At 46.5% G+C, this 18,087-nt stretch overlaps 1 protein-coding gene across 2 annotated transcripts; it reads left to right on the forward strand.

The window, feature by feature from the left end:
• The first annotated feature begins 2,667 nt into the window (after nucleotides 1–2,667).
• On the forward strand, nucleotides 2,668–16,684 carry LOC8035467 (DNA damage-regulated autophagy modulator protein 2). Of its 2 annotated transcripts, none has more exons than XM_029976376.4 (8): nucleotides 2,668–3,041; nucleotides 3,568–3,645; nucleotides 5,776–5,897; nucleotides 8,548–8,702; nucleotides 11,639–11,816; nucleotides 12,521–12,594; nucleotides 14,459–14,575; nucleotides 15,671–16,684. In XM_029976376.4, exons 2-8 carry the CDS (start codon nucleotides 3,575–3,577, stop codon nucleotides 15,821–15,823), a joined length of 870 nt encoding a protein of 289 aa, XP_029832236.1. In that variant the 5' UTR covers nucleotides 2,668–3,041; nucleotides 3,568–3,574; the 3' UTR covers nucleotides 15,824–16,684. The 2 variants fall into 2 exon arrangements, with proteins under 2 accessions (XP_029832236.1, XP_029832238.1); XM_029976378.4 differs by lacking the exon at nucleotides 2,668–3,041 and adding an exon at nucleotides 3,437–3,510.
• The last annotated feature ends 1,403 nt before the right edge of the window (nucleotides 16,685–18,087 follow it).

Here is an 18,087-nt window from a genome sequence, read left to right on the forward strand (position 1 = left end):
ATTTTAAGAATCTACTCCCCCCCCCCCCCTAAAAAAAAAAATCTTTTTTTTTCTTTTTTTTTTTTTTTAATTAGAGGAAGACAAATATTTGAATGACTACCGAATTGTTCCAGCCAGCCTGGGGGTTGGGGCCGGCCATGCCTGTACCCGTGAATTGTCCAGTATGCATCGACAATTACACGCAAAAATGGGGACAAAGCGCCCCCCCCTCTCCCCCCCCCCCCCCCCCCCCCCCCCCCCCCCCCCCCCCGTAAATAATTCCTGGCTATGCCACTGTCTCACCGCGATATGGTACGGGTGTGGGGATTGAGCACGTGCCCACATTCGAGCACAGTGTGTTCATTTATGCACTGCTGTACTCACTGACGTCACAAAGGGGGGGGGGGGGGGGCGGACCACTCCGGGAGCAGCGCTCAGGGGCGCGCAGTTGGACCGTGAAAGAGGGGGGGGGGGGGGGGGGGGTGGGGGGGCGGCAGGGGAGGGGGGGAGGGAATCGCGGCGGGGCCACTACGGGGAGGGGGGGGTGGGGCCACAGCTTCGGGTGCCGCTGACCGTTTTGGGACGCTACGAGTTTGCGAGTTTTATTTGGGATGTGGACAACGAGAAGATCATTGTAATGAAAACGTCGAGTCCCACTCACCGGAGGTTAAATAAATTTAATAAATGTGAAAGTTGTAATGCGAATGCGAGATAGTCCCCCCCCCCCCCCCCCACCCCCCCCCCCCCCCCCCCTTTTTTTTTGCTCTTGTGACTCCACTGCATAAGCGACTACTCTGTGATATCCGTGATATGCGGTCGTGCGCGAAATAAAAAAAGTTTTCAAAGTAAACGTTACTCTTTTTTTTCACCCAAATTGGAAACGGACACATAGACAAACGCCCCAAACAAGCTCTATTATAGTCTAGACGGTTCTAGTGATCTAAAAAAATTCCGGCTATTAAACCGGAGGTGCGATTATAGGGAATTCTGTTGGCGCTCATTGATGTCGGACCCGCTGAATGGCTGATTGGTCAACGTATATTGGGACATCACAACAGACACGACGGACAGGGAAAGTGAAAGAAAGAAGACGGTGTTTTCCCAATGCCTTGTTTGTTGTGTTTCGAGCTGTTATTTCTTAAAAACATGGGTTGCTGAAGCTATCGAATTTTCAACCGTAATGTTAGATATTCCAGAATGCTGACAAGTTGGTGAACTGATGGGTCAATTTGCTCGTAAAGTGGGTAAATTTGAGGTGGGCAGGAAACAAGCGACAGCCTCAAGCACAACAATATAGATTAGCATAAAAAAAAGCTCAGATTGGGGGAAAACACGAAATGGCACACCTTGGCATGAATGAATTCCACAGCGTTGCAAGCCGGCACAAAGCGCTGACTGACCTGACCTCGCTGTTTCTTCTCAATAAGTGCTCATTCTCTTTCTCTCTCTCATTCATTCATATGATTAGTCAGAAACAACCTAATGCTAGAAATTCCCTGTGAATTCTGTCTTGTCTGTTGTTTATGGTTTCGTTCTTTTCACAACTAGAGTGTAAGAATTTCCCCCCGCCTTCAGACGTATATCCAACACCTTTTTTTTTTTTTTTTAGGTAGGTAGGTAGGTGATTATTTGTGATAAAACAGTGAGGCTTTGTTTAGGACGAAGGCAAGCGCTGCCTCTGGAGCAGACACAGTTTATTGTGAGAAGATGCTGAGCATAGCATATCACCTGTATCACGTTCAGGAGTAGCTGTCGAGAGGCAACTGTTGAGGGTGTGATGGCACACAGAGGTACTATTTGACATTTCTACATTGCGACTGTGTTGATTTTGCCGTGGGCTGTATGCAGTAACATAGCCAGAAAGATTTTTTTTTTTTTTTTGTGTGTGTGGGGGGGGGGGGGGGGGGGAGGGAGGGGAAGGGGGGATTGAGTTGGCTGGGGTGTCCATGACTTGGGGTGTGGTGTGCGGACGGGGGAGGGAAAAAGGGGATGTCGTTCAATGAGCGCTCCGATGGCCACAAGAGAAGAGGGGAAGAATCAAGGAGCTCCCCTTTTTCCAAGACCCTCTTTTCTGTCTCCGGGATTTGCCCCGACGTCGCTATTCTCGTAGCAGAAGGTTATATAAGATTAACCTGCCACTCAAAATTCCTACAAACGCAGCTTCCCTCTCTCTCTTTCATGGTGGTCAAAAGTGCGCGTGCGACGTCAGTGCAAGCCATGTTTGTCGGGTTAGCCGCCAATGTAAAACAACAATAACATTTTTTTTTTTTTTTACAGCGCTATAAAGTTGTAATATAGACACAAAATATAAACCGTTTCATTAAAGCCCTTCTGATCGTGAGCTAACACCCGACGACGATCACTATTGTGAGGGTGAGCCAGCTCACATCCATTTTTATCTTAAAACACCCCAAAGGGTGCAACCGCTACACCGAAAAAGGTGCTCACTGCTCGCCGTGGTACAATAATTTACACCGACAGTCTCTGTTTCTGATTCAGGCACGCAAATTTTCAACTATGCTGACGATGCAAGCGATGGACTGAAAGTAAAATCGGCGTATCAAATCTCAACACAATGGTTACACAAGATGTGGTTGGTACGGTTAGTACGCAGCCGTCAGTGATCTGTTTTTCCTGTCTTGGTCTGACTGGTAGCGCCACCTGCAATAATAAGCCACCAGAGAGAAATCGATCGCAGCGTTCGTCCATGGCCAGTTGCGAGGGTTGCGAGAGGTTTTCATCCGAGTTTTACGGCTGTTTTTGCCCGATATGCCCTGATTCCCTTTGTCCTGAGTGCCTCATTTTTCTACCGTTCGTAAGGTAGCGCCGCGATAAATGAAGAGCGGCGATAGACAAACGCATTGTTCGAGTGACAGCCCGTTCATCGGCGTACTACGGTTGCAGTGAGTAAGGGACAAATCAGCCGTCAATGCACGCTGCACATCGCATCGACAGTGGACGCCTCTTTGCGACTGTTCGTCGCGGCCGCGGTCACAGCCCCTCGGATTAGGCCGATTGTCATCGGACTTTCTACAGAGTATAAGGTTCACCCAAGATTGCAGGTAATGAGTCAAGCGTGACGTAACCGAGACAGCCCGGAGGAACTGTCGTTGGGGCGCGGGGACGCTTGTTTCTTTTGTTTTGGTTCACCCTTCTATCGCAATGGGGCGGTGCGCGTGTGGCTTTCGTATTGTTGGGCTGCGCGTTGTGTCGAGCTTTGGAGCTGTCGCTTCGTGCTGATATAGTTTTTTTTCCTCCACTTTGACGAGAATGATAGCGTTGATTAGAAGTCGAGGTCTCCACGTAACAAAACAAGAGCGTCCTTTTGAAGGCCTTGTGTATTGTGTCGTCCGGTTGTAACGACACAACGGGTTAATAAAAGAGCACAGATAAAAAAAAAAAAATAAAAAAAAAAATAAACTATGTAAAGATTGATTACGACGGTCGCTATCCGCCGTTGCGAGGTGGTGGGTAAAATGATCCCGTAGTTTGATAAGTTAGTATTGCCTGGACGGCATTTCCTGGAGAAAAGTAATCTCGTGAGGTACGAGTAATTGTACCTGTCTGACAAGTTTTTCCCGTTGACAGGACGAAGATGCCCCTTACCCGGGTGGAGTTGCTGCCCCTGTCGGTGTTTATTCTGTTGCCCGGTACTTTCATCCTCACGTGAGTTCGTAGTGTGTTTTTTCGCTTACTTTTCCTTCTCTTTGTGTACTACCTGAACCCGTACCGCGAGTCATTTGCGTTTGCATTGAGCTGCTGTGCTTAAAGATAGTTCTTGTGATTCTCGGCCCTTTAATTTCTATTGTTTCGTAGTTCGTGGTACTTAAAATTTATAAGCAACACTACAGCTAGAAATAGGACATGGAAGGCTAGTACCCCGCGACACTGTTAGTGCAAGCCAGCCATATCGCCGGTTTTTTGTACTCTCAATCTTGAAGCATTGTGATCAAAACCATTATAGTGGTGAAAAGTGTTCAGTTGGGGGTACTAAACTAAGTGGTAAATTTTTATGCCTGTCAAGTACCCTTTCAAAGTAAAGTGTGAAAAAGCGCCGAAGTCGTTTTGGTACACTAACAGTGCACCAAATCGTGCAGTGTACCGGGTGTCCTTAAAGGGAGGCTGAAACAAAATTTTGATTCCAGAAAACAATGCGGAAGCGCTAGGCGGGGCGCTATACCCGAAAGCATCCCTCATAAAGCGATATCTTCAACGGATGGTCATATTTTTGTGAAAGAAGAGTGCGCTTGAACAAGGCCAAAAAGGCCCGTGACGTCGCGATTCTCGTTTCCCCCTTTTCTCGCTTTAACTCTGCGAGGACTCGGGACGTGCAGTGGAAAAGAAGCGAGGCTGTTTCCCCTCCTCAACAATTCTGCAGGAAGCGCGGTTCTCACTCAATCACATCCATATTTTACAAAAATACGGCCATCCGTTCGAGATATCGCTTTCTCTATAAGTGGTATTTTAAGCGGTGTGGCACCCCGTTGAACACCCCTGAAACCTTATTTTGTGACATCCCTATTTCGGTTACGCATCCCTTTTAAGGCTTGAGCTCTGTTCAGTCGTTCCAATAAACGGAGTTCGATGAAAATTTTCGCAAAGGTGCAGGTGGTGCATTTGTGACACTCAAGCTTTGTTAGTGTAAATTCCTAAAAAAAAAAAAAAAAAAAAATGCTAAAAAAATAAAGAAAAGCATTATTCCAATGGGCAGGGAGAAAAACAGACACAAATCATCTGGTTGACATTGCTACTTGCAGATTGTGCCACACAACTCGGACCTGATAGTCTTCATCACTAGAAAGTTTTTGTATTTTTGTTTTATGTGGGGCCATCTGTGTCCAGCAGTGTCAACCAGGCTGTTTGTTTCTGCTTAATAATTGGGTTGTATGTTTATACAGCCGGATGTTTGTCAGCTCCAATGGGCATCTGGTGTGTCGTCTGTAGGTGAGAAATTAAGCCAGCACAGCACAACTGTTGGCCCGGGATTTTTAATGTGCTCCAAGCAGTTATGTCGCACAAACACCGCACACCGGTATGTTGCTCATCCAAATGGAAACGGGCAGGGGTGGGGAGATTGAACCCAGAATCCCTGGGTTTTGCAGCATGAGCTTTCGCTCCACGTGCTCCGAGCTGGTGTGCACCAACCCGCTCTGCCACCGTTATGGCCTGTTTTGTTTCTCTTCTTGTGCATAAAAATACTAATTTTCCTATCTTGCATTTTTTTTTTTACAGACGCCTATGTTTGCGAAATTTGGGCAGTATAAAATGCACCACCTGAAGCTACATTTGCGAAATGTTTAATTGTACTCTGCTAATTGACTTATTTATATGGATTTTTTTTCTTTTTTTTTTATGACCGAATAGTGCTCGAAAATGCATTGCATATCTATGAGCTTCCAGTTGTCAAAAGCTGGAGTAACCTCATCGCACTGACTCTAGGTTTATGGTTCATCCGGCTGGTGCCTGGCCGCATTGTGGTGAAGAAGTGGCGAAGCGGCCATCTTACAAGTACCAGAGTCATTCTATCACGCACCATAGATACTTTTCACCCTCCTGTGGACAACGCTTCCTCTGCAATATATTATTGTGGCACTTTATGCTGTGCTTCTTAGATGGTTTCAGGCACCGTTTCAACGGTGCGGTTCCAAAGGTACCATTGAAATATGTAATTTGGCATATAAACGTCACTGATTTGCTGAGTGACTGTTATGTTTGGATGGCTTGCTGCTCTGCATGAGGGTGCTATTTGTTTGTCTGATTGCGCGTGTGCACGGTTGCTTGTTGTTTTCCAAACAGATACTTGATCTCGATTGCTCTTGGCCACGTTGAAGCCGACTTTCCATACATCAGCGACACTGGCACGTACGCTCCAGAGAGCTGCATCTTCAGCCAACTGCTCAATTTGTGCGCTGCCCTGAGTGAGAGACGCTTTCATGTTTTGTCTGTGTGAATGCACTGCCATATATCTTAAATAAACTACTTACTGATCTGGAAACTTTGGCGGTTTCTGCCCTACCATAGAATAGCGCGCATCCGCCCATTCCACACTAAGCGCCCATTCCCAAATTTGTAACATCCAAGAAAATATGCACAGTACATTTATATGTAAAATTGATGAGCAGACAAGTGCCTATCGCCCATTTTTCCGTGATTATCTCAATCTTGAGTGACTGCCTGCCCGGTATTTTAAGGTAGTAATTTTTGTCACCATAAACGGCGCTGATTCGTGCAAAAATAATTTTAAAAAATTGAACGAAGATACTTTTTAAAACTTTGATAATTTTTTTAATGCAGATGTAGCACACTTCCCAATGTGTTTCAGTTATTCCGAAATAGTGTGACGTCAAGATCTCAAGTATAGATAGTGTTTCTAATTGTTCCATCTTTTCGACGGGTCCATAGGGTTTTGTGAAAGGGTTGACGCGTCCAGCGACTTTCTCCGTGGTGGCTGCCCCGAACAAGTCAATCTGATTGATTGACTCCTAACGTCGACAGCGTGGCTCTGGCACTTCAATTTGTTCCTAGGGAGAACTTCCCCATAGCGTGACAAAAAGATTCCAGACCAAGTTATCTAAGGGCTGTGGGGCTGCTTCAGACACAGCTGACAAATGGCAATAAAATTGGTCCAGTTGTGGGGACTGCAAATTAGCAAAGCCCTACTTAAGGGCCTCTGAAAAGAAAAACTTTTTTTTTTTTTTAAACAGTCTAATTGGGACACGTGTGTCAAAAAATTAAATTTAAGCAAAAAAAAAAAAATTCTTCTAGAGCAATATTGACGTCGCGAGGTACGATTTAGTTGGTAGTCACCTCCTTTCCACTTGTTTTCTTTTGGCATTTCGGGCGCGTGGAGGAAAGATTGATCTGCTTCGCCTTCACTTTGAGGTGGAAAGAGCAGATTACCATCTCACTGACCGAATTACCATTCCGTGACGTCGTAGACTTTGCGCACAGAATTTCAAATCAATCTCTCGCTGTCAATCTTGCTTTAAAAAAAAATAATTTTTTGCGTAAAATTTATTTTTTGACACATATTTCCCAACCAGAGTGTTTAAAATAAAACCGTTTTTTTTTTTTCTTTTTAGGGGCCCTTTAAGGGGAGAAAAGAAACACGACTAAATGTGCATAGTACTACAGTTCCTGGAATGTGTCTCTGTCTGGTGTGTTTAGCGTCCTATTTCCCCCGTGCATCGAAAGCGGTCCCAAAGTGGCAGCAAATGACCTCATAAATGCCGGAGTGTTGCTGTCGGATGCCGCAAACCTGGTGGTTAAGTGTAGAAGTTCTGGGAAAAAAAAAAACACGGAGAATGCCAGTATTGCCGTGGGGGTGGCCTCCCAACTCCTGGCTGCTGAAACTTCTGTGGACTCTCAAGCTGGAGAGCATTAAAGGCATCTGCCACAAACACATGGCCGATGACGGCACAACTTTTATGACGTCTTAAAGGGATACTACAACGAAATTTCGGCGCTTATTTCTTGGTGTATACGCGTTCGAAGGAGCAGTATCACGTTGGACACACCAATATCTTGTTAAAAAAGAAACGAAAAGGAATTTTAAAACAAATGAAAAGATTAGCAAAGAGCACCTTGTAGATATCGCTAAAGTTTTGTTCGTATCGCAGGTCTAGGAACCTTCACAGGTAGTGACTATAGCTGTCTCACTAGAACTATACATGTTTTGAAGCCGACATCATCCCAACAGCTCTACAGCCAGCACAAGAGAAGAGGGGAGGGAGGAACACCCCACTCAATGGGATTCTCTTTTGTGTGTCCCAGACATTGCTACTCTCCCTCTACAAGGTTATAGAAGATTAACCTGTCCCTCGAAATTCGCACAAAAGCAGCTTTGAGGTTAGTTGCGGTGGCCCGATCGCTGCCATGCTTTGACCAATTTGTTGGCTGGAACGGCTAGGGCATCCTGGCGACGTCAGCCTCGCCGCTGCTTCGCTCATCCTGAGACAAACTACGTCACGATTGTGCCGGATGTAAGGTGCTCTCGGCTGGCTGCTCTCGGAGTGCATGCCAGTGTGGGCCGTTTATAACGATAAGTACAGCCATGAGGCTCAAAATACAAATGTGCGATTGTCATTTACGGATATTGTGGATCTCAACCTATTTCTGAACACGACAGGTATATTTCAAATTTCGTTGAAGTATCTCTTTAAAGCGGAAATCGAGGGACCACTCTTTGGATGCACTAGACACACCAGTTGGAGATGCGTTGCAGACACTGTAATGGTAGTGTAGCCACTTGACCACACCGATCGATTGCATGGTTCTTGCCATTTCTATTTGTTAAAGAAGGATGTAATGTCCCGCTCCTAATAGTACTAAATCGGCGCTTTCCTCGATGCATCACACTTCCTAGGAATCTAACCCTTTCATTGCCATAGAGGCATAATTTTTAAAGGGCGGTGTTATCTTTCAACTGCACATACTAGAAAGGTCGGCCTGATGGATAGGACCGAAAATAAAGTATTGAAAAGGGCGAGCTGCACGAGACTAAAACAAATGAGCTGGACAATTACGATCGAAAACGAAAACTGTTAACTCACGCCGTTTGCTCCACAGTGGCTGGCACCGTGTATGTGCGCTATAAGGAAGTGGAGCAGTATTACCGGGACCACCTTTCCCAGGAGTCTCCAAAGGTGCTACGGCTCAACAGGGCCGGGCTTTGGCTCGGCTGGATGGCTTCTCTCGGAGTTTCCATCGTGGCAAACTTTCAGGTGCGTTGCTCGAATGTTTTGTTAGCACTTCATCGTGCCCTGGAGCACGGACGGATGTGTCTGTGCATCTTACCTGACTGTTCGGCTCTTGGATAGTGAGAGGAAACTGATATCTTGATGGTAACTTTAAATCCACACATTTTGGAAGATTATGTTGGATTGTGAAAGAGTGGAATCTACGTTCGATCGTGCATCCTGTTGAGTGAGAGGGACTTACTCGGAGCACTTTGCTGCCTCCTCCCAATAGGTGTTATGGGGGTATTCGCACGGGGAATGCTTTTCGGGGAAGGATGTGCGCGACGTCTGTGATTGGCGGAACCAGCGGGACTCCCTCCCCGACTCCAGCATTCACACAAACGGCGGGGAGCCGAGAGGATAGTCAGTGTTACCAGAGGCGTTTTGCACTCGCACTCTCGACAACATGGCTCGGCACGACGGTAGAAAAATGGAGGCGTACGTGAATGGCGATATGCGATTATGGAAGCAGCGCCGTTGGATGCAAAAAACAACAAACTGCTTCCAGCAAAAAAAAAAAAAAAGTAAAAGGAGGATGCTTTTGAATGAGTGAATGCAACACAAAGAACGTGGAATCCAAAACCAGTTGTACAAGTAGTGGTAGCGGCATGAGGACGGCATTTATGAATGTCGAAGACCCCTTCAGATCCCTCCTTGGGTCCCTCGGACGACATGCACAACAGCGCGAGCCGCAACGAATTCGGCGATCCCGATGCCACTGTCCCAGTGAGCAAAATCCATTAGGTTGCCAGACACGCAAACGAAATGCCGGGAATTGCGAAGAGATCCCACGCCAAAGCAGGGACTGTTGGTGCAGCCCGATCAAAAGCTCCCTTATCCTTCTAGGATTCTTCGAATGGAGGGCGTGGTGGTGAGGTTGATATAAACAATGGGAAGAACATAAAACACAGAAACGGACAAGACGATTTCGTCGTCTTGTCTGTCCCTGTGTTTTATGTTGTTCGCATTATTTATATATCCCCCTGGGATGGCTACGTCAGCGGCTTTGTGCAGAGTGACATTTTTATTACGTGATGAACATCCCGAGGGGCAAAAGAAGAGATATCTCCCTCGTGTGAATACCCTTTAATGGGACATTAGCCAGGGGAAAACATTTTTTGTAATTATTTACAATAATTGAATGAAATTTTTGACAGTTTATAGTGCTTGATATCATTTTATAAATCAGGTGCCAGTTTAAATATAGCTTGTTTTTCTCTTTTGTTTCCATGCGCGTGCTAAAAAAAAAAATGTGTTTTTGAGCACAGATGGGACATGACAATACAGTCAAAAGGGCATAGTAAAATCTGCTAATTCACTGTTTTTAAGCCACTGAATGCAATGAACAACAAAAATATTGTGTGTGAAACTTTCTCAAATAAGTGAAAATAAAGAAACAATTCTTTCCCAAATGGCATATAAGAAGGCATATTCTAGCCAAACCTAGGTAGTTTACACATTCTAAAGCATATACGTGCCAAATTTGGTTGTGATAGGACAATATTAAAAAGAAAAATTCTTGTGCGCAAACTGCAAAGATGTTTCAAAATTATGAGGAGAGAAAAACACTTTTGAATATTGGCTGACTGACTGACTGACTGAATATTGGCATTGACGTGCAGCGAAACTCTTTCGTGGCAGGAAAGAGAATTTTTTGTAATAATTTTTTCGTGAAAAATTGAAGCTAAAAAATAATGCAGTGGAGAGAAGACGACTGGGTCTACCTTCAAAATAAATGTGATGGCGAGTGACATCACAATTTGAAGTACCGTGCAGACCAAAATGGATCAGATTTATGCCGTTCTGGGTTGCTGGGAGTTCTGCAAATGTATTACTGACTAATTTCGCGATCATAACCTATCCTCATTATTTCTAGACGTAAAATATGAAGGTTCAAAAGATGATAAAACACCATAAAACCCCAAACCAAATTTTTTTTAATCTTTTTTTTTTTTTTGTTATGCAGTGTGCTTAGAAGAAAACTCGGACTGAAAAGGTGCTGGCAGACCTGTTGTGTTTTTCAGTACACATAAGATATGTTTCTAAGAATGCTGAGTGTGATGAGTGTGAGCTACACGTAGGTTGTTCTTTTCATTTTGGTGGTACATACAAGAGGAGCAGAGTTACAGCAACCACATTGATGAGACTGGTACTACTTGCGACAAACTTTTGGGTAGCCTGACATGAGAACGTGGCCATGCTATTCTGCTTTTCAGATGTTCAACTTTGCTATTTCACCGTATACACCGATTGGAAAATACCAATGGGTATCTCTCCAATTGGAAAATACCAATGGGTGTTTTTCCAGTTGGCAGTCCGAAAGCACAGGTTCCGATTGGTATTATTCCAACTGGCATTTTTCCAATTCGGAAATTACCAATTGGTATTTTTCCAGTTGGGAGTCTGTAAACTCGGTACCAATTGAAAAAGCCAATTGGACCCAATGGGTATTTTAACTGGGCACTGGTGGCAGGTTAGACCGAACTCAGCATCGGTGCTTCTTTCCCACTTAGCAGTCGTAGAGGTTGGCATCTAACACCGAACGTAAGCACCCAAATCGATGCCACACACACGCATAAGCAGGGCATATATCTCTTTTGGAGCATCTCTTTCAGCCAAAACATGGTGGATGGCTTTGCTCCATGCTTTGGCTGTGCAGGCACTCTCAAGCCTTTAGAGATGCCCAAGTGTTGTAGGAGGCAAGAAGCTTGTGCTGGAGGCGGAACAACGGAAGGGCCTCCGTGCTGTTAGTATCCTGTCTGTGGTTATGTTCCCACAAGGCGAATTAATTCTTCTGGTCACACGCTCAACAGCTTCCACCTGCTGTTCCCCAATAGGTTCTTCTCGTTTGATGCATTGTTTGCTCCTGTCTGTTTCTATGTTTGTCTCTGCACTTGGTAATCTTGATGTCGTCCCCACAGGAGACTGAAGTGCTGTACGTCCACTTGTGCGGGGCATTCCTGGCGGTTGGGGTGGGCACAGCCTACACATGGGTCCACACACGGATGAGTTTCCACATGCAGCCGCTCGTCAACACGCTGACCGTCGCTCGGCTGCGGCTACTCCTGTCCGTACTGGCCACGGTGGCCTTCATTTCAAGTATCCTTTGACAGCCTGTTTCAGTTTATTTCGACATCCAATGTTTTTCAATCTGTGTTAAGATTTGGGACACAGCCCCAGGCTACGCTCGAAGGTTCTCTGAGCTTCTAGACTTACTCAGCTGTTCTGGCCCCTAGGTGAGGTTTTTTTTTCAGTTTCAGCACTTTTTTTTTTTAATATATCTGAGTCACTAATTGATGAACAACTATGAGCCATGCACTCCCTAGTCTGCAGGTTATTCTTGACAAGGTCTGTGTGCTTTTTAACTGCTTTATTACGTCAACGCCAAAATGAAAAGGTGTTCCTCAGCTATCAGTAAAATGAGATGTGCATTCCTTGAGATCGAAAAGTTTGAGAACACCTGGTACATATAGAGTAAACTATTCGAGAAGTGTTTTCTTCTGGTGGGCGCCATTTTCAGCATTTGTGCACGCTTTGATCGCTTTCCAAAGCGGCGAATATGTGCACGCTGGGCGGTGAACATGGCGCATTGGGCTGTGATTTTGCAAATGTTGGAAAAAGGTGTATGCAAAGGATGGGAGGCATAGCTTCCTTTTTGTCAAACTGAGTTTTTGAAAGTTGGGAGGGATGTGTTTGACCCATAAAGCGATTTATATCGCGGAATGGACAGGTATATTTTTTCTTCGGAATTGGCGCAGTCTCTGCGTGGGGACCGGTGTGGTGCCTTGACGAGGTTGTTTCAGCTGCTATTACGGCGCCGTTGTCGTTCAGCAAGTTTCACGGGAAGGACCGGACAAAGTGGAAACCGGAGGACGGGGTGCGTATTGTTTAGCCTTGGCTGTCGTAAAGCCAATGGGCTCTCGGGCCGCGTTTCGCGGAGTACTCGAGGGGGGGGGGGGGGGGGTCCTGAGAAAAAACTGAACTTGCAAAAAGTTCATTTTTGTAGCGTGAGCTACACTGGCCGAGGGTGAGCAGTTTCGTGTGGCTTGCACAATGAGCCGTGCTTCGTGCTGTGCATGCGCGAGGAGCAGTAACGTCACACGGTGCACAGCTGGCGCGCCAAAGCCGCCGCCGCGTGCGCCAAAGCCGGTCTGCGCATTCCAGAGGAGTGACGTCATAGCCGTGGCAGACGCACTGGCGCCGCCGCATGCCCAGCTGTGCGCCTCCGTTGCGCAGTAACTAAGTCTGACGCTGCACTGGAGCCGCTTGATAGCGCCTCTCATTTTGTGCGCATAAGCTTGCGCTACGTATATCCTGGCATAGCCGAGCTAAGCCACTGCAATTTTTTTTTCTAAGTGTCTGGATAGGACACATGCTACAAAATAAATTTTCCTTGGAAAAACCAACGAAAGAAATTGCGCAGTATATTTTTTTTGCGAGACTTGTACGAGCGATTTCGAAAACTTGCTTCTATTTCGGGGTCACTGTCTCTGGGAATAAGAAAGCGTGTTTCGGAATGACTCCTTATTTAAAATGAGTCTTGCAAGGTCCATTACTGCAATAATTTTTGGGGGGAGAAGGGAGAGGGGGGTGTATGTTTGGTGATGTATGTGTCCTTCCAAACACATAAAGGTGTGTTTTTTTGGCCATTTATAGCACCAAAGGACCGTCAATCTGCTCTACTTCCAGAAGGATTTCTGCTTTATACAGGGTTAAAAGGGACCATGAAACAATTTCTTTGCTTTGGTTAACTGTGATGTGCGGGATTTGTAGCTACTAACAGAGGCACCAGTAGAGTAACCAAAGGGTTATCTCAACAGTGGCGGCGATCTTAAAGGAGACATCAAACCTAGTAGCCCGCGGTCCCCACATCTCCGCGGCAATGTAGACGACGTTTAGGGCCACATTACTGCGGGTCGGTTCGATAAATTACCTCCGTTGGTGCCAATGATCGGCTATTTTGTCTCACTCTTTTGAATATAGCGCAAGAGAAGACACACATACCAGAGTAAGGACGCAGTCCAAGAGCATTTATTAAAACACTCTGCTATACAAACTACCTTGTTGCCATGCAAAATGCCCCTGCGCCGGTCCTTACCTGCCAGACGCGGGGTTCTAGAGAGCCAAGATCGGGGAAGCATCAAAGGAGTCTCCAATACACGTCCTATCCCTTTTGCGGTCGTCGGACGAGTCCCTCTCCTGAAAGTGGGAAAACAAGGGGTGAAACCTCCTCGCCTGTCAGCAGTGATCTGCATCTGAGCGGGAGAACGGAAAGAGGTCCCTCTAGGAGGGAGTGAGAGGAGGGTCTTCCAAGACTGAACCCTCCGCTTCACAAACAAGTCGGAGCTCACGGCGAAGGAAACCGAGCGTCCCGACCCATGGCCGCTATCGTCACCATCGGGGAAGGGAAACCACAGGAATCCCCACAACTGCTCAGAGTATACACTTCATGGGGACCAGTTCTTGTTTGCACTCGCTAATGTTTGCGAAAGGTGCGCTTAGAGGCTGGCATTCCTCTTTCTCAACTACTGTCGTTAACAAGCTGCTCGATAATTTCATTGCACAAACTTCACACGAGACAAGTCCTTCTATCATACAAAAACAGTTTCATCACTCAACTTTGTCGTTTATCAAGCTGCCAAACTGCTTTATTGCACAAACTTGCACGACAGAGATCCTGATCTCTAGCCCAAGGTAGGCATATCCTAAGGCACTCCGCTTCTGCCGTCTTTTATGCGCAGGGTTACCACTTACACGTGGCCAGCACGGCATCCGAATGGATCCTGGTATTTGCGGTGGACCTGTACCTGCTCACCTTTGTGCGGGAGCTCCGCCAGATCTGCCTCATTTCGCCCAAAGTAAGTTCCCGTTCTGACTCGGCCCCTTCCTTGCAACTCGCAGGAGTGTCTGGCGGCTTTCATTACTGTGCCTGGAAGTTGTCTTCGACCCGTGTGTTTACTGCGTCCTCAAACGTGGTCCCTTGATTTCCGCCCTACGGCGTCACGGAAGTGTCGTACTGATGCCTGCTAAGATCCCGACGGTGGCGTGGGGGTGGACGTGGTCGACGGCTGTTTTGTCGCAGGTCTATCTCCGGCTTGACAGTTCATGGAAGCTTCGGCAGTCGGGAGTGGAGACTCCGCGACGACAGCAGTGCTCGCTTTCGCTCGTGCTTTTTGTTGAAGCTCCTATGACCAACCGCGATGATCACACCATCCAGCTGCATGACGCTCCGGCTTTTGTGACTTCATTTGTGGCCACTTCAGGACCACTTTTGATGCATGGGCGGAAAAGGATGCTAGACATGCCGGTCGGTGACTAGTTCCAGGCACAATACTTTAATGGTCGTCAGTCTATGCGACGGTGAAGTGATAAAGTTGGTACTGGATGACTCGGAAACCGTTGGCGCCAAAAAGAGCAGGAGTTCCTTGGAGTGCCACCTTCATTCGGTCCTTGCGTTTTTTAGCAATTGTTTCTGAATTGGGTGGTGGTTTTGTGCACAGTGAAGCCAAAATTGTATGGCTACATGTTCCCGTTAGCAAGAAGGGCCAGCTCTGTACAGCATTGGGAGTTCGGCAAATGGTATAGAATACAGTAGGGGGCTTGCACTTTGTGGCGACTTAATACTATTTGCGAAGTTTGCGAGTCGAACGCGTAACAGATCGACGAAGGCTCGCAACAAATCGGTTTTCTCCCTGCCATGAATTCATTCTCGCTGTATTCTTTAAAATGCACGATATCGGCAAATTCGTACGTGGGATTTCCTCCCCTTTGTCCGCGATCATAAAAATGGTTGTCTCTTCTTTTGAAGTTTGAATCTATTGGTAAGAGGTGCCACTGTACTGCGGGTGCAGCATTCTCGAACCCGCGCTGAAATCGGGAGAACCGAACGGAGGAGGTTCAAAACCCAAGGATGTCCAGCTCTTGCAACGTGGCGTTTGTCGTCTCCTTGCCAGGTGCAGTTTCTGGTGGAAAGCGTGCACCCCTCCACGTCGAACGACGTGTACCACACACAAGACCACCTGGAAATTGCTCACTCGCCGGCCCCGCAGCTTTCCACCAGCACCAACGACCTTGCCGTGGTGACCACCCGTGCGCTCGTGCATTAGTCGACCCGACGTCGTCGAAAACCGTTCTCGTTCGTTATACATTTAATTCGTTCACGTTCTAACGCGGTTCTTCTAGGACTATAACTGAGCTTATTTAGGGGCTTGGGGCTTTGTATCCTCGTTGTTTTCGTTTTTCTTAACAACCTGACTACAACTGAGCCTGTTCGACTATACCCCTAAAAAAACTCTGAGCAGATGTGCTCGCTCGCTGATCTGAACCCTCGGTCAACAGCCCGTGGGGGTATCGCTTTCTTGAAGGTGCACGCGTGGTCGTTTCTCGTGCAGCGTCTATCGTTTCCCCTGTGTACAGCTTTAGGGAGTGACGAGTGACTCACAAAAAAAAAAAAGAAGTATTTTTTATTTACCCCGTGCCCTTTATCACGAAGGACCGTCGTCACGACGCACGGGACTCTTTGTGTGCCTCGAGTTGACTTGCCGGTGTAATTTATTTTGTTGGGTTTCTGGCAGACTTTATTTTTTTTTTTTGTTCGATCACGTTGTTGCATTTGCTGCCGAACTCGGGAATTCCGGTATTGAGATGTGTGCATGTGCCGCGGTTTTCGGAAGATGGTGGGGCATTACGTCTCTGTGGCGGTCCTTCGGGACTACGAGATCTTTTTTATTTTTTTTTTTCCCCGTGGCATTTTCGGGCATTCATCTCGTGTACAAGCTGCGTGTCTGCAAATTGGGGTCAAGCTTGGTGAGGAGCGAACGGACAAACTCTTTGGGAAGTCATGCCGCGTTTTTATTTCCGAACAGTCTCTCGAGACTGCCTGTTATATGTATGTTCGAAACATGAATCCTGCTGCCGCAGTTTGTATTTTAGTTGCGATTGTGAAATATATTTTGACCTGATAAGAATTGCATTGTCCTTGGTGTGTTTTATTGTGCATTTGTTGATTAATGGACTACGTAATAGTTCGAGTTATCACCCTGCCCCCTGAAATTCATTAAAAAAATGGGGTGGTCCATGTCTCGGTGCGCGAGCACAGAAGTGTTTAAAAAAGCTAAAAAGGATGCCTATTTTCCTGCACATATCTAGTGCGGCTGCCCAAGAGATACATTAAACTCAAAAGTCGAATTAGTTTTATCGTTTTGTGAAAGAAATGCTTACGAAAGAATGTTTCACTATCGTGAAGTTCGTGGCTTGCATGCGGCCGTTGACATGTTGAACACCGCTGATCGGCATACAGCGCAAACTTTTTTCTGTGAAAGCATGTTCCTAACAACGCTATGTTCTCTTCGTTAGCTACAAAAAGAAGAAAGACCAAAAAACAAAGCTAACAGGAAAATATAAAAACCAACCAGGTACAACGGGCGAAAGAGGCGACGAAGAGTGATGCTGGGGAAGAAAGAAAGCCTGCGATCGCATTGGCAAATACTTTGGCATCGGGCCAAGTCAGGCGCCTTGTTAATCGCCAGGAGCAGGCTCTTGTCCAACATTCTTGGTTGGTGCATACAGGGGTGCATCCGTGTGCGGTGCGCTCTCGGCATGGGTTGAGGCGGCGTGGCGTGGATGACACCACAAACATGGAACTCGAAATGGGACGCTTTACGATCATCTGTGTGCAGCATCCCAGCAAATTTTTATTTACCCATTGGTTTCGTCTGAAACACTGCACAACTTTATCAACCGAGGTCGTGACGTTCCGGGAGAAAGGGCGGGTTTGCGGTGACCTTATTTCGGTGGAGATGGACTTGGACCTTGCACTCTGCGGTTACATACCAAGATATGGGCCATTCGCTGACCTCGCGATTCCTGAATGGGTTGTTGCCTGTGTTATCTTTACCGACTTTTTTTTTTTTTTTTGTAAGCAAAATTTTTTTTTGTTATCTACGTTGTTTTCTTTTCACATGCTTGTACTCTGACTTCGGGCTCTCCGAAATCGAGATGGAAATGCATAAACAAAATAAGGTGTCTTTCCCTCCTTCATTTTACTCTGTCACGGACGTCCTCCAACCGTAACATTTGCGGCCGTGTGACTTGGATAGGATGAATGCTCGCGGATCGCGGAGTCCGCGTTGAGGTATTTCTACGGGTGGGCAATCACTCGGTGTTTGTTTGGAAATCAATATTTGCTCAAAAAGTGGGCTGGGCAATGTCTCTGGGATGGGTGGTGACTGGTGATATTACAGTATGCTGGGCTGTGTGTACTGTATTGTGAAACCAGCGCCATGTGACGGGCACCGACTGGGTCCACCCTGTGCTTTTAGACCAGCCCGCGAGTTGAAATGTCTGGATGGATGGATGGATGCTAATGGCT

This window comes from Ixodes scapularis, unplaced genomic scaffold (genome assembly GCF_016920785.2).
Source record: "Ixodes scapularis isolate PalLabHiFi unplaced genomic scaffold, ASM1692078v2 PGA_scaffold7__128_contigs__length_106722199, whole genome shotgun sequence".
NCBI lineage: Eukaryota > Metazoa > Arthropoda > Arachnida > Ixodida > Ixodidae > Ixodes > Ixodes scapularis.